Genomic DNA, 15,159 nt, shown 5'->3' with positions numbered 1-15,159 from the left:
TTTAAGACTTTGAAATGCATTTCCTAAATTGAAGATGGTATCATTTGTCCTTTTCCTTCTGACTTTCTACACGATTATCATGTAGTATGATAATCTCTTGGTCCATCTATGTTGCTGCAAATGGAATTATTTCATTATTTTTTATGGCCAACTGTGTATATACACTACCACATCTTCTTTATCCATTAGATGCATACTTAGGTTCCTTCCATGCCTTGCTATTATAAATACTGCTGCTATGAACATTGGGACGCATGTATCTTTTTGAATTAAGAGTTTTCTCTGGATATATGCCGAGCAGTGCGATTGTTTGATCATATGGTAACACTATTTTTAGTTTTTTTAAGGAACTTCCATACTGTTCTTCATAGCGACTACACCAATTTACATTCCCACCAACAGTGTAGGAAGGTTCCCTTTTCTCCATACCCTCTCCAGCATTTTCAATTTGTAGACTTGTGAATGATGGCTACTCTGATTGGAGTGAGGTGATACTTCATAGTAGTTTTGATTTGCATTTCTCTAACATATAACAGCCATGAAATTAAAAGACGCTTACTCCTGGGAAGGAAAGTTATGACCAACCTAGACAGCATATTAAAAAGCAGAGATATTACTTTGTCAACAAAGGTCCGTCTAGTCAAGGCTATGGTTTTTCCAGAGGTCATGTATGGATGTGAGAGTTGGACTGTGAAGAAAGCTGAGTGCCGAAGAATTGATGCTTTTGAATTGTGGTGTTGGAGAAGACTCTTGAGAGTCCCTTGGACTGCAAGGAGATCCAACCAGTCCATTCTAAAGGAGATCAGTCCTGGGTGTTCTTTGGAAGGACTGATGCTAAAGCTGAAATTCCAATACTTTGGCCACCTCATGCGAAGAGTTGACTCATTGGAAAAGACTCTGATGCTGGGAGGGATTGGGGGCAGGAGGAGAAGGGGACGACAGAGGATGAGATGGCTGGATGGCATCACTGACTCGATGGACGTGAGTTTGAGTGAACTCCAGGAGTTGGTGATGGACAGGGAGGCCCGGCGTGCTGTGATTCATGGGGTCGCAAAGAGTCAAACATGACTGAGCGACTGAACTGAACTGAACATATAACAATATTGAGCATCTGTCTCTTCATGTACTTGTTGGCCACTTGTATGTCTTCTTTGGAGAAATGTCTATTTAAGTCTAAAAATGATGGCTTTTTAAAGAGATCAAAATGTAACAGAAAAACAGTTGCACTTCCTAGCCAGTAGTCCCACATTTCATATTTGTCTGACTGGTTCCTTGTGGTGCTATTTAACTTGTTTCTCTATTCCTCATATTTCTCGTAAAAAAAACAAAGTCTTAATTTGATTCAGGTAATACATTTTTGACAAGGGTATTTCAAACACATAGTGCTGTGTATTTCCTGTTGTATCACATTAGGAGGAAATAATATCTGCCTGTCCTTTATCAATGTTTTAGTTTCCTATTGCTGCTGGAACAAATTATCACAGATTTAGTGGCTCCAGACAACACAAATTTATTATCTTAGGGTTTTGTAGGTTAGAAGCCTAGATTGTCTCATGATACAAATGGACTTATTTACAGTGGTGTTAGCTATTTATTCCAGGTTTCACAAGGCTAATGCCAAGGTTAGGCCAGCTGGGTTCTCATCAGCAGACTCTGAGAAGAATCTGTTTCTAAGCTCATCTAGATGGTTGGCAGAATCTAATGTCTCATGGTTACAGAACTGAGGTCTCGTTTCCTCACTGGCTGTCAGTTCAGGCCCACTCTTGGCGTCTAGAGATCACTCTCCAATCTTCATAGGTGGACCACTAAATCACAGAGCCAGCAACTACATGCTGAGTCCCTCTCATGATTGGAATTCCTCTGATTTCTCCTGCTATTGCAAAAGCGATCTTTCTTTTGCTCTTAGTTGGAAAGTTTTCTCTGCTTGTAAAGGCTCATACCATTAAATTAGGTCCACCCGGATAATCGGCCATAATCTCCCTATTTTAAGCAAGGAACATTACATTTTCATAGGTTCTGGGCACCAGGGAGTAGACATCTTTAGGGAGCCATTATTCTGCCTACCGCACTTAATAAGATTAAGCTGGATCACTAAGTCAAGGTGGTAACAACTAGATTTCTCTATTATAGAGGTACAATTTTCCTTTTAAAATAAAAAAGTAGCTATTTATTCTTAAAAGTGGATATCATCTTCAGCAAATTTATTATGTGTGCAGGTGGCACTAGTGGTAAAGAACCTGCCTGCCAATGCAGGAGACATAAGAGACACAGGTTCAATCCCTGGGCTGGGAAGATCTCCTGGAGGAGGGCATGGCAACACACTCCAGTATTCTTGTCTGGAGAATCCCATGGACAGAGGAGCCTGGAGGACTATACTCCATAAGGGTGCAAAGAGTCGAACACGATTGAAGCCACTTGGCACAGTCAGCATGCACAGTTAGCTGTAGATTCTCTTATGTTTTCCACGTAGACAAATGAATTTTCTGCAAACATGGATAGTTTGTCTCTTCTATTCCAGTTCTAATTTTCTTCTTTCCTTTCTTCTTTCTGGCTTAATGCATTGGCTCTTACTGGTAGAGATGATAGCAGGCATTTTCAAGTTGTTGAGATTACTGGAAAAACTGATGTTTAGCTACTAAATACAATGTTTGTGTAGGAGTCTATGAGGAAACTGATTTATAATATGTGATCATTCACTAATAAGTGATCATTATACCAAACAGTTTCAGAGCCACACAGATAATAAGGCACTGAATCAAATCAAGGGATAGTTTATAAGGAACTGGTTTTCCAGAATGCTGGAAAGCTGGAGACAGAGATTTTGCTCAGGGACACCTAGGCTCTGGCTCTATTTCTTCTCTCGAAGGATGATATAGCCTTATTGACCTTGAATTGGGTTCAAGAACTAGAGGAGTCCAACATTTGTAAACATTCCCTTAAATGGAAGTGCATTTACCATAAACATATTAATTTTTCTGGGGGTGGTAAGGTAAACTTTGCCTATTTTGTACAGGTTTTTTGGTTTGGTTTGGTTTTTGTTTTGTTCTTAGCTCTTGCAAAACCCTACTCTATGTGGACATGTCACAAGAAGTTTAATATTCCCAAACCCCCACCATAGTACCAGAGCCCAGGAAAAACCAACACAAAATTTGCTGCACTGTCCTGCCCTGTGTTCTGCCCGACTTCCGTATATTTCTGCATTCCTGGCTAATTAACTCTGAAACTCCCTCTAATTATCCAGTGGGTGTGTAGGTGTCCTTTCTTATCTCTCCTCCCATTCCTGCAATTCTACAATTGACCTGAAACACTTCTTTCCAAAGCAGTTTGCATCAGCAGAAAACTCCAAAATACTGAATATTTTTAATCAGTTTAAAGAAGTTCTCTTCTAATTCTAGGATGCTAAAAGCTTTCATCATGAATGAGCACCGAAATTATTAAGTGCCTTTTGGGCATTTATTAAGAGGAGCATATCTTTTCCTTCCTTAATTCTGTTAGCTCTGTTACCTAGAAATAAACCCTACTAGATTATGATGTACAGTTATATATTTATATATAATATATTGCTTTTTGATTTGTTGAAATTTTATTGGGGGGTAATAGAGGGATAAAAAATTAAGAGGCACAAACTATTATGTATAAAATAAACTACAAGGATATGTTGTACAATGCAGGGAATATAGTCAGTATTTTATAATAACTATGAGTGAGTGATAGTCACTCAGTTGTATCCAGCTCTTTGCGACTCCATGGACTGTAGCCTGCCAGGCTCCTTTGTCCATGGTATTATCCAGGCAAGAATACTGGTGTGCTGTGCTGTGCAGTGGGTTACCATTTCCTTTTCAACCCACTCCAGTATTCTCTTTTGGAGAATAACTATAAATGGAACATAACCTTTAAAAGTTGTAAATCACTATACTATACACCTGTAAAACTTTTATAAATATTGTACATCAAATATACTTCAAGTAAAAAAAAATTTTAAGAAGGGGAAAATTTTTGTCTACAGATAGTCAGCTTTTAAAAAATTAAGACAGATTTAAAGCAGCAAAACATTAACTTATCATAGAAAAAGCAATATTCAAATAGAAACCAAGTACCTGGAAGACTAAATCTGGAATCTCTCTATCATAAAGGGGCATTTGCTGCAGAAGGAAAACATCTAATTGTCCAGCATTTCTAAGTTGCAATAGCTGGAAACGTTTACTCTTTTTCATTTCTTCTTCAGAAACAAAGTTAAATTCATCTTGCAACTGTTCAAGACGAAAATACTTTGGGATATCCTGTCCTTTATGTTTTATGTACTGTAAAACACAAATAATGTAAAGTCTTTACTTAAAATAATTTTTTAAAAATTCAAGACCTCAAAACAGTTGAAACTGTGAGATATGAGAATTGCAATATAAATAGAAAATGGAACAACTGACTCTGTAATAGAAAATCTGAAAAAAAAAAATGCAGAATCTAGCCTACATAGATTCTCAACCTTTTCCTGGTCATGATTTATATAGAAAACGAAAACATGTTACTGTACAATGGATTAAAAGATGATGCTTTTTATATCCGGTTGCTCTATTAGCTGAGAGAAGTTCAACAGTTCTATGTACAAGTAATCAATTCAGCATGTCAGTGGGGAAGCTATGATCTGAGGAAACTTAATTGCAATGATCTATGCACTGCTTTATTCAATAAATGCAAACGTGAGTACACAGTACATGAGAGGCAAAGTGCTAGAGCCATAAGAGAGACAAAGATGTGCTAGCTGTAGTTCCGCAGGGAAAGACGAAGCACATGGGCGAATGGCTACAGTAAAGGCAGAACAATCGATCCATTGCTGTTGCTCAGTCGTGTTTGACTCTTTTCGATCCCATGGACTGCAGCATGCCAGGCTTCCCTGTCTTTCACCATCTCCGGGAGCTTGCTCAAATTCTATCTTATGGATCTATTTAAGAGTTGTTTGTTTGTTTTTTTAAATAACTCTTAAATAGATCCATAAGAGTTATTAAAAAAAAAAAAAAAGAAAGAACAGGAGGGCAAGAAAAGGAAAGCCCATATCTAACTGAAGTTGTTGCAAGGAGAAGTCAATTTTGACTCCATGTTGAAACTGTTTCTTTGACTTGTTTTCCGTTGATATTGTTATTATAATCACACATAATGGCCTGCCTCAAAGAACTCTGCCCCTCTGCCCGACTTATGCTAAACTGCCTTTGTTCATAACCCTGTCCACCTGGCTGGCAGGAGGAAAGAAATTAACACATCCCCCTGCCTGAGGCTTGCCATTCCAGGAGATACTTGCAAGATTAAATGGCCTTACTTTGTTTCCTTATGTCCACCCCCCATCTCTGATCCGTAAAAGAAACTGGCATCCAGATGCTGACAAGATGGTTATTTTGAGATGTTAGTCTGCCATCTTCTCGGTCAGCTGGCTTTCCAAATAAAGCTGTATTCCTTGCCTCAACACATTATCTCCCAGATATGTGTTCACTGTCCTGTCCTGTGGGGGAGCAGAGGGAGCTTGGACTCGGTAACAAGGTTGCCAAGGAAGTATTTACCAGACTTGCAGGATGGGTAAGATAGCTGATATAGGTGCTCCTCTAAGCAGAGGGAATGGCATGGATAAAAGTATGAAGAAAGCATTTTTGGAGCACAATGAGCAGTTCAGTTGGCTATGAGCAGGAGTAGGAGAAGTGAATAGAGTCTTTGAGGGAAGGAGGATGTCTCTGAATCATCTTTAAAGTCCTCAGCAATTAATAATATGGCTGGTACTCAGTAGATGTCGGAGAATGTGATGGCGCCCCACTCCAGTACTCTTGCCTGGAAAATCCCATGGATGGAGGAGCCTGGTGGGCTGCAGTCCATGGGGTCGCTAAGAGTCAGACACGACTGAGCGACTTCCCTTTCACTTTTCACTTTCATGCATTGGAGAAGGAAATTGCAACCCACTCCAGTGTTCTTGCCTGGAGAATCCCAGGGATGGGGGAGCCTGGTAGGCTGCCATCTTTGGGGCACACAGAGTCGGACACGACTGAAGTGACTTAGCAGCAGCAGCAGTAGGTGTACAACTGATGTAAACCTGGAGATTATTCTGCTGGACGCACCAAGCAAGGGCTGCTAAATAGTGGCAGAGTACCAATCATTTTCCCAGTTGTTGAATTTCTAACTGCCTCATAATACTGTAAACTGGCTGAAAACTCTGTCCTTTTTTACTTTTAATGACTCCTAGTGCCTAGAAAAATACACTGCAAACTGTGGAGGAGCATAAGAGTATAGAGCTTAATAAATATATTTACAGTACAGATATTTTGCTACAACTTACCATAATAAATTCCATTAAATCAGAACATTCTGGGTTATTTGGGTCAATTCTGACCTCATTGGCCCATTCAAAAAGCTTCTGTGCATTAATAAGCCATGGAGTTTCAGGAACACCTCTTGCATCTACATTCCTTAACACACTAACATAAGGAAAAATATGTTGTGAATCTGTATGTAACATACAGGTGATACATCTGTTATATGGGGTAAAACCTACCCATTACAGGTATTTAAGTATTAAGCTTATCCATCCTCTGCATTTAAGGATAAAACAGAAGGTTCAGATGTGCTATCTTCCCTGGTTCTTCTCACATTCTAACTGTATGATAGTTTTTTGATAAATGTCTACCCCTCCCTTAAGAGACAAGCTTCTTAAGGGTAAAGCCCATAAATATTCCTCTTTGCCATCTAAAATATACAATATAAAAAGAATCTTAAGGCTATATCTTTATAGTTGAAACACAAAATAGGGTATGTAATACAATTAACTGGGAAGTATGAGTCAGAAGAATATCTTTGTTTAGTACTATGAGGCCATATCTTTAGAAGTTGGAGAGCCATGAAAGACAGCCTAGAATGTATTCTTAAGTGCATTCTTAAGTCAATTCAGTCATGTCCAACTCTGTGCAACTCTATGGACTGCAGCCTGCCAAGCTCCTCTGTCCATGCGATTCTCCAGGCAAGAACACTGGAATGGGTTGCCATGCCCTCCTCCAGGAGATCTTCCTGACTGACGTCTCCTATGTCTACCTGCACTGGCAGGCAGGTTCTTTACCACTAGCACACCTGGGAGTGCAATCTTAGTGACCTCAACCACAGGCAAAGTGCAGAGGAAATTCAACCCTAAACAGAAAATTTTCAGCCATCAGTTATTCCAGTTACTTAATCTCTCTCTTCATGGGTAATTCATTTCACCTTGTGGAATTAGAATGCTTCAGACTGAAAGATTTCTAAGATCCTTTCTGTGTAGTACTCAGGGAAAATTCCAGTTTATAAACCAGGATTTCAGTAATACAGTCTGACTCAGATTCCATAATGTCAGCCCAAACATGGACATACATTTTACACTGTCCACTTTCCATCATTATATATTCATTTTTTTTTATGATGAATCTGAGAGAGTCAATCCTTAGGTAGGTTGATAAGAAGTCTGGGGTCCCCGAGGAGGAGATAGGGGTCTGGGGTTCTCAAAGAGGAGAAAAGAACAAACTTTTTTTTTTCTACATTCCTTAGTCTTAGTCACATAAAACTTATCCCATTACAGCCTTTTTTTTTTTTTTTTTTAAGCCAGAGCTGATGATAACACAACAAAACAACTCATCTTAAACTCTGTACAAAGGATTATATAACAACAATGTATCCTGTTGGAGGACATGTTTCTCCTTCTTAAGAAAGTGAGAGTGAAAGTCACTCAGTTGTGTCCTACTCTTTGCAACCCCACGGACTATACAGCCCATGGAATTCTCCAGGCCAGAATACTGGAGTGGGTAGCCTTTCCCTTCTCCAGGGGATCTTCCCAACCCAGTGATTGAACCCAGGTCTACCGCATTGCAGGCAGATTCTTTACCAGCTGAGCCACAAGGGAAGCCCATTAAGATAATCCTGTTATTTTAAAATGTTTATTGTGGGAGTGGGACTGGTAAGATCTTGCCATTGTTAGTTCTAATCCCATCATTTTAAAATGTAAATTGTGGGAGTGGGTCTAGTAAGACCTTTACAAACTTGAAACATTCTTTTGATTTATTGTTAATAACCAATTGAAAAAGTATATACCTCCTTTGCTAAGCCTAGTGAGCACTCTCCATCCTCTTCTGACGTCTATGTCAGAAGCTTTCTCTGTCCTTTTTCCTATAATAAAACTTCTGCCCACACAAGAACCCTGAGTGGTCAAGCCTGGTCCCTGATCCGGAAGCTCAATTTTCTTCTTCAGAGATCGTGAATCCGACACCATGCGCTGTAAGCCATCAAATCTTTGGAAGTTATTCCTAACAAAGCCAATGCATGGTTTGATAGGATGTTAAGCAAAATTCAGTTCAGTTCAGTTCAGTCGCTCAGTTGTGTCCGACTCTTTGTGACCCCATGAACTGCAGCAAACCAGGCCTCCCTATCCATCACCAGCTCCCGGAGTTCACCCAAACCCACGTCCATTGAGCAGTGATGCCATCCAACCATCTCATTCTCTGTCGTCCCCTTCTCCTCCTGCTCTCAATCTTTCCCAGAATCAGGGTCTTTTCAAATGAGTCAGCTCTTCGCATCAGGTGGCCAAAGTATTGGAGTTTCAGCTTCAACATCAGTCCTTCCAATGAACACCCAAGACTGATCTCCTTTACAATGGACTGGTTGGATCTCCTTGAGTCTTCTCCAACACCACAGTTCAAAAGCATCAATTCTTTGCTGCTCAGCTCTCTTTATAGTCCAACTCTCACATCCATACATGACTACTGGAAAAACCATAACCTTGACTAGACAGACCTTTGTTGACAAAGTAATGTCTCTGCTTTTTAATATGCTGTCTAGGTTGATCATAACTTTCCTTAAAAGGAGGAAGCATCTTTTAATTTCATGGCTGCAATCACCGTCTGCAGTAATTTTGGAGCCCAGAAAAATAAAGTCAGCCACTGTTTCCACTGTTTCCCCATCTATTTGCCATGACGTGATGGGATCGGATGCCATGATCTTAGTTTTCTGAATGTTGAGCTTTAAGCCAACTTTTTCACTCTCCTCTTTCACTTTTGTGAAGAGGCTTTTTAGTTTTTATTCAATTTCTGCCATAAGGTTGGTGTCATCTGCATATCTGAGGTTATTGATATTTCTCCCGGCAATCTTGATTCTAGTTTGTGCTTCTTCCAGCCCAGCGTTTCTCATGATGTACTCTGCATATAAGTTAAATAAGCACGGTGACAATATACAGCCTTGACGTACTCCTTTTTACAAAGAGGTAAAGCTTGAGTATTCGTCCCTTCTTTAATTCCTATGTCTGCCCTCTCATTTGAACTATTTTAATATCTTTGTCATAAGAGATTTCTAGGGCCTGACACCCTTAATATCATCACATAACAAATTTTCCTTCTCACGGGAAGAATCTTAGCCCAGGTCCCTTAGCGAATAAAGGCTCAGGTAGAGTTTAATGTTAATGAATACATTATGGAGAGAAACTTATCCTATTATAGCCTTAAAAAAATTTGGTTGTAACGGTATTTCAACATAGTCTCCAGATTTCTGCCTCAGGGCAAGTAATAAAAACCTCAGAACATCTCCTGCCTTTGCTATAATGATTCCTTCTGTCAACAGGTGTTTAGCTGTGGACTACAGCTAAATTCCTTTGTCATCTGCAACCCTCCTTCAGAAACAAATGCTAAGCAGGCAACGTAATTCAGTGGCATTTAGTATGCTCACAGTGTTGTACAGTCACCGTAACCATGTTATTTTCAGAACTTTTCATCATTCCAAACAGAAATCCTGTACCCATTAAGCAATAGCTCCCCATTCCTCCCTGCCCTCAGGCCTGAGCTTTGTCTCTAAGAATTAAGGAAGGAATTTTAAAGGTATCAGGGAGAAAAGACTATCTAAAAAATACTAACATTTAGACTGACAGCAGACTTTTATAAGCTATGATAAATTTCAGAAGATAATGCAACTGTAGCTTCAGAGTGCTTAGGGAAAATAAGTATCGGCCTCAAATTTTATGCCCATCTACACTTTTATTCAAGAATGAGGAAAAAAATACATTTTCAAATACATAAAGACTAAGCAAGCTTTCTAGCCATGAAAACAATCATTTTCATGAATATGTGTAGGTAGGGTTGAGTCCCTTCGCAGTTCACCTGAAACTATCACAACGTGGTTAACTGGCTCTACCCCAGTACAAAAGAAAAAGCTAAAAAAAGATTGAATGGTTAAGGGAACAACTTTCAGCAAGAAGAGCAAATCCAGAATGAAAGTTATGGGAGATAAGAAATAAGGTCAAACATAAAACTCAATTAACCACGTCACAAATAATCAACTATTGAGTGTAAGAAAAACAGTTTTATGTTTTTAAAATGTGTTAAAAACTCTAGACGGTGTTAATTGAGACTGGAGAGATATGACTTTTATAATATAAAGCATTCTAAGATCCTCCTCCGTTTCTAGTTCTGTCAGTGGTTGATGAATAAATGAATGAATGAGTGAGTGAATAAACAAACTCTTTCTGATCTCCTTTGGCTTCATGCTCGGACTCTCACAAGTCAGTCTTGCCTTTTGGAGCACCCATCCCAGGTTCCTAAAACCACTGCTCCTCACCAGTCCTTGGGCTCCCACAGCTGTAGATGAGCGGAGCTCTGCAATTTCCCTCTCTGATCTCAGAATCCTCAACTGTAAAGTTTTACTTCAAGTTCACTTTAGAAAGGGCTCTGAACTTTGAAAGTGTTTCCTGCAGTTCATTCTCTGTTGACACTTTTCATCTGTTCCAATCTTGCACAACTGCTTTCAACCTTTTATAAACTTGAGTTCCCAAGTGACTGGAACTGTTAAGTGTGGCCTCACAGAAGCCGTGAGAGGAGAGACATCAAGAAGCAAAAAGATGAGGACAGGTCAATACATATGACCAGAAGGTCCCTGGTAGCCTTCAGGAGTAAATGGGTTGGGTTAGGGATGAAATGTGTGAACAAAAAGTAAAGGCAATATATACAGACCAGAAGAGCACCCATATAATAACTTGGGCAGGGAAAACAACCAGAAAGGGTTTTTAGGGTTTAATCAAATGCTTGGAGTTTTCTTTGTTTTAAAGCACAGAAAGCTTCTTGGATATGAAAGACTTACAGCATAGGGAGTTGGAAAAGTTGAAGAAAATGTAAGAAAAGCGTATAAATATGTCAATAGATTCCTAAAAGAGACCAAGGAAAGTTCCAAATTACTTGTATAAAAGTTAGCTTTAGAGTGAGGAGAGCAAACATCTGACTTCAAGAAAAAGACAAAGAATGATGTGGCAAAGATTAAAAATAGCTGCAGTGGGTGTATGGCTGGAAGTCACTTTGCTGCCATCTGAAACTATCACAAAACTGTTAATCAGCTATACCCCCAAAATGTTTTTGGTGTTAAAAATAAATAAATAAATAAAAATTAAAAAAAAAACTGCAGTGGGGGACTATGCTAGGGAAATACTAAGTAACACAAGAACATTCTGGTTCAGCATATTATAAGCTTATTCACTGGCTCCAAAATAAATTACCCTTATTACCCATTTTGATCTTAATACCCAGATAACCATGATGGTGTGATCACTCACCTAGAGCCAGACATCCTGGAATGCGAAGTCAAGTGGGCCTTGGGAAGCAACACTACAAACAAAGCTAGCAGAGGTGATAGAATTATAGCTGAGCTATTTCAAATCCTAAAAGATGATGCTGTGAAAGTGCTGCACTCACTATGCCAACAAATTTGGAAAACTCAGCAGTGGCCACAGGACTGGAAAAGGTCAGTTTTCCACCAATACAGTATACTAACGCATATATATGGAATTTATAAAGATGGTAACAATAACCCTGTATATGACACAGCAAAAGAGACACTGATGTATAGAACAGTCTTTTGGACTCTGTGGGAGAGGGAGAGGGTGGGATGATTTGGGAGAATGGCATTGAAATATGTATAATATCATATATGAAACAAGTCACCAGTCCAGGTTCGATGCACGATACTGGATGCTTGGGGCTGGTGCACTGGGATGACCCAGAGGGTTGGTATGGGGAGGGAGGAGGCAGGAGGGTTCAGGATGGGGAACACATGTATACCTGTGGCAGATTCATTTTGATATATGGCAAAACCAATACAATACTGTAAAGTTAAAGAAAGGTCAGTTTTCATTCCTATCCTACAGAAGCCAATGCCAAAGAATGTTCAAACTACTGCACAATTGCACTCATTTCACATGCTAGCAAAGTAATGCTCAAAATCCTTCAAGCTAGGCTTCAATAACAGGTGAACTGAGAACTTCAAGATGTAAAAGCTGGATTTAGAAAAGGCCGAGGAACCAGAGATCAAATTGCCAACATCCACTGGATCATAGAAAAAGCAAGAGATTGCCAGGAAAACATCTACTTCTGCTTCATTGACTACACTAAAGCCTTTGACTATGTGGATCACAATAAACTGTGGAAAATTCTTTAAGAGATGGAAATACCAGACCACCTCACCTGCCTCCTGAGAAATCTGTATGCAGGTCAAGAAGCAACAGTTAGAACCAAACATGGAACAGTGGACTGGTTCAAAACTGGGAAGAACTGTATATTATCACCCTGTTTATTTAACTTATATGCAGAGTTCATCATGTGAAATGCCAGGCTGGATGAAGCACAAGCTGAAATCAGGATTGCAGGAGAAATATCAATAACCTCAGATATGCAGATGACACCACTCTAATGGAAGAAAGCGAGAAGGAATTAAAGAGCATCTTGAGAAAGGTGAAACAGGAGAGTGAAAAAGTTGGCTTAAAACTCAACATTCATTGCAATGGTGAATGGAATTGTTTCCTTAATTTCTCTTTCTGTTTTCTCATTATTAGTGTATAGGAATGCAAGGGATTTCTGTGTGTTGATTTTATATCCTGCAACTTTACTATAATCATTGATTAGTTCTAGTAATTTTCCGGTGGAGTCTTTAGGGTTTTCTATGTAGAGGATCATGTCATCTGCAAATAGTGAGAGTGCTGGGAAAACTGGTCAACCACTTGTAAAAGAATGAAACTAGAACACTTTCTAACACCATACACAAAAATAAACTCAAAATGGATTAAAGATCTAAACGTAAGACCAGAAACTATAAAACTCCTAGAGGAGAACATAAGGAAAACACTCTCCGACATACATCACAGCAGGATCCTCTATGACCCACCTTCCAGAATATTGGAAATAAAAGCAAAAATAAACAAATGGGACCTGATTAACCTTAAAAGCTTCTGCACAACAAAGGAAACTATTAGCAAGGTGAAAAGACAGCCTTCAGAATGGGAGAAAATAATAGCAAATGAAGCAACAGACAAACAACTAATCTCGAAAATATACAAGCAACTCCTACAGCTCAACTCCAGAAAAATAAATGACCTAATCAAAAAATGGGCCAAAGAACTAAATAGACATTTCTCCAAAGAAGACATACAGATGGCTAACAAACACATGAAAAGATGCTCAACATCACTCATTATCAGAGAAATGCAAATCAAAACCACTATGAGGTACCATTTCACACCAGTCAGAATGGCTGCGATCCAAAAGTCTACAAGTAATAAATGCTGGAGAGGGTGTGGAGAAAAGGGAACCCTCTTACACTGTTGGTGGGAATGCAAACTAGTACAGCCACTATGGAGAACAGTGTGGAGATTCCTTAAAAAACTGGAAATAGACCTGCCTTATGATCCAGCAATCCCACTGCTGGGCATACACACTGAGGAAACCAGAAGGGAAAGAGACACGTGTACCCCAATGTTCATCGCAGCACTGTTTATAATAGCCAGGACATGGAAGCAACCTAGATGTCCATCAGCAGATGAATGGATAAGAAAGCAGTGGTACATATACACAATGGAGTATTACTCAGCCATTAAAAAGAATTCATTTGAATCAGTTCTAATGAGATGGATGAAACTGGAGCCTATTATACAGAGTGAAGTAAGCCAGAAAGAAAAACACCAATACAGTATATTAACGCATATATATGGAATTTAGAAAGATGGTAACAATAACCCTGTATACGACACAGCAAAAGAGACACTGATGTATAGAACAGTCTTATGGATTCTGTGGGAGAGGTAGAGAGTGGGAAGATTTGGGAGAATGGCATTGAAACATGTATACTATCATGTATGAAACGAGTCGCCAGTCCAGGTTCAATGCATGATACTGGATGCTTGGGGCTGGTGCACTGGGATGACCCAGAGGGATGGTATGGGGAGGGAGGAGGGAGGAGGGTTCAGGATGGGGAACACATGTATACCTGTGGCGGATTCATTTTGATATTTGGCAAAACCAATACAATATTTTAAAGTTTAAAAAAAAAGAAAAACAACTCAACATTCAAAAAACTAGGATCACGGCATCTGGTCCGATCACTTCATAGCAAATAGATGGGGAAACAACAGAAACAATGACAGACTTTATTTTCTTGGGCTCCAAGATCACTGCAGATGGTGACTGCAGCCATGAAATTAAAAAATGCTTGCTCCTTGGAAGAAAAGCAATGACAAACCTAGACAGTAAATTAAAAAACAGATACATTACTTTGCCTACAAAGGTCCGTCTAGTCAAAGCTATGGTTTTTCCAGTAGTCATGTATGGATGTGAGGGCTGGACCATAAAAAGGGCTGAGAGCTGAAGAACTGATGCCTTCAAACTGTGGTGCTGGAGAAGACTCTTGAGAGTCCCTTGGACAGCAAGGAGATCAAACCAGTCAATCCCAAAGGTAATCAACCCTGAATATTCATTGGAAGGACTGATGTTGAAGCTGAAGCTCCAATACTTTGGCCACCTGATGGGAAGAACTGACTCATTGGAAAAGACCCTGATGCTCGGAAAGATTGAAGTTGGGAGGAGAAGGGGCTGACAGAAGATGAGATGGTTGGATGGCATCACTGACTCAATGGACATGTATTTGAGCAAACTCCGGAAGATGGTGATGGACAGGCAAGCCTGGCATGCTGCAGTCCACAAAGAGTTGGACATGACTGAGTGACTTAATGATGACAACCCATTTTTCTCCTAAAATGCCCTGGCTCCAGGTTTCTAAGATAACCTGATTTACTTAGCAAAACAGGGCTATCCATCAAAATTACATTTCCGTGTGTACTGCGATTTCTGTCTCATTCTCTCCTTTGAA

The 15,159-nt window shown here is 39.5% G+C and overlaps 1 protein-coding gene across 1 annotated transcript in view; it reads right to left on the bottom strand.

Annotated features, from left to right (window-relative positions):
• Positions 1-15,159, bottom strand: part of CC2D2B (coiled-coil and C2 domain containing 2B) — a 108,596-nt gene that overhangs the window by 50,453 nt on the left and 42,984 nt on the right. The window contains exons 19-20 of the mRNA XM_055560014.1: positions 6,314-6,452; positions 4,098-4,301 (exon numbers count right to left, since the gene is read on the bottom strand). Coding sequence (XP_055415989.1) covers positions 4,098-4,301; positions 6,314-6,452 — 343 coding nt within the window. The remainder of the gene's footprint in view (positions 1-4,097; positions 4,302-6,313; positions 6,453-15,159) is intronic.

This window comes from Bubalus kerabau, chromosome 22 (assembly GCF_029407905.1).
Source record: "Bubalus kerabau isolate K-KA32 ecotype Philippines breed swamp buffalo chromosome 22, PCC_UOA_SB_1v2, whole genome shotgun sequence".
NCBI lineage: Eukaryota > Metazoa > Chordata > Mammalia > Artiodactyla > Bovidae > Bubalus > Bubalus kerabau.
Note: the sequence above shows the minus strand (reverse complement) of the source record. Positions and strands in the feature narration are given on the sequence as shown.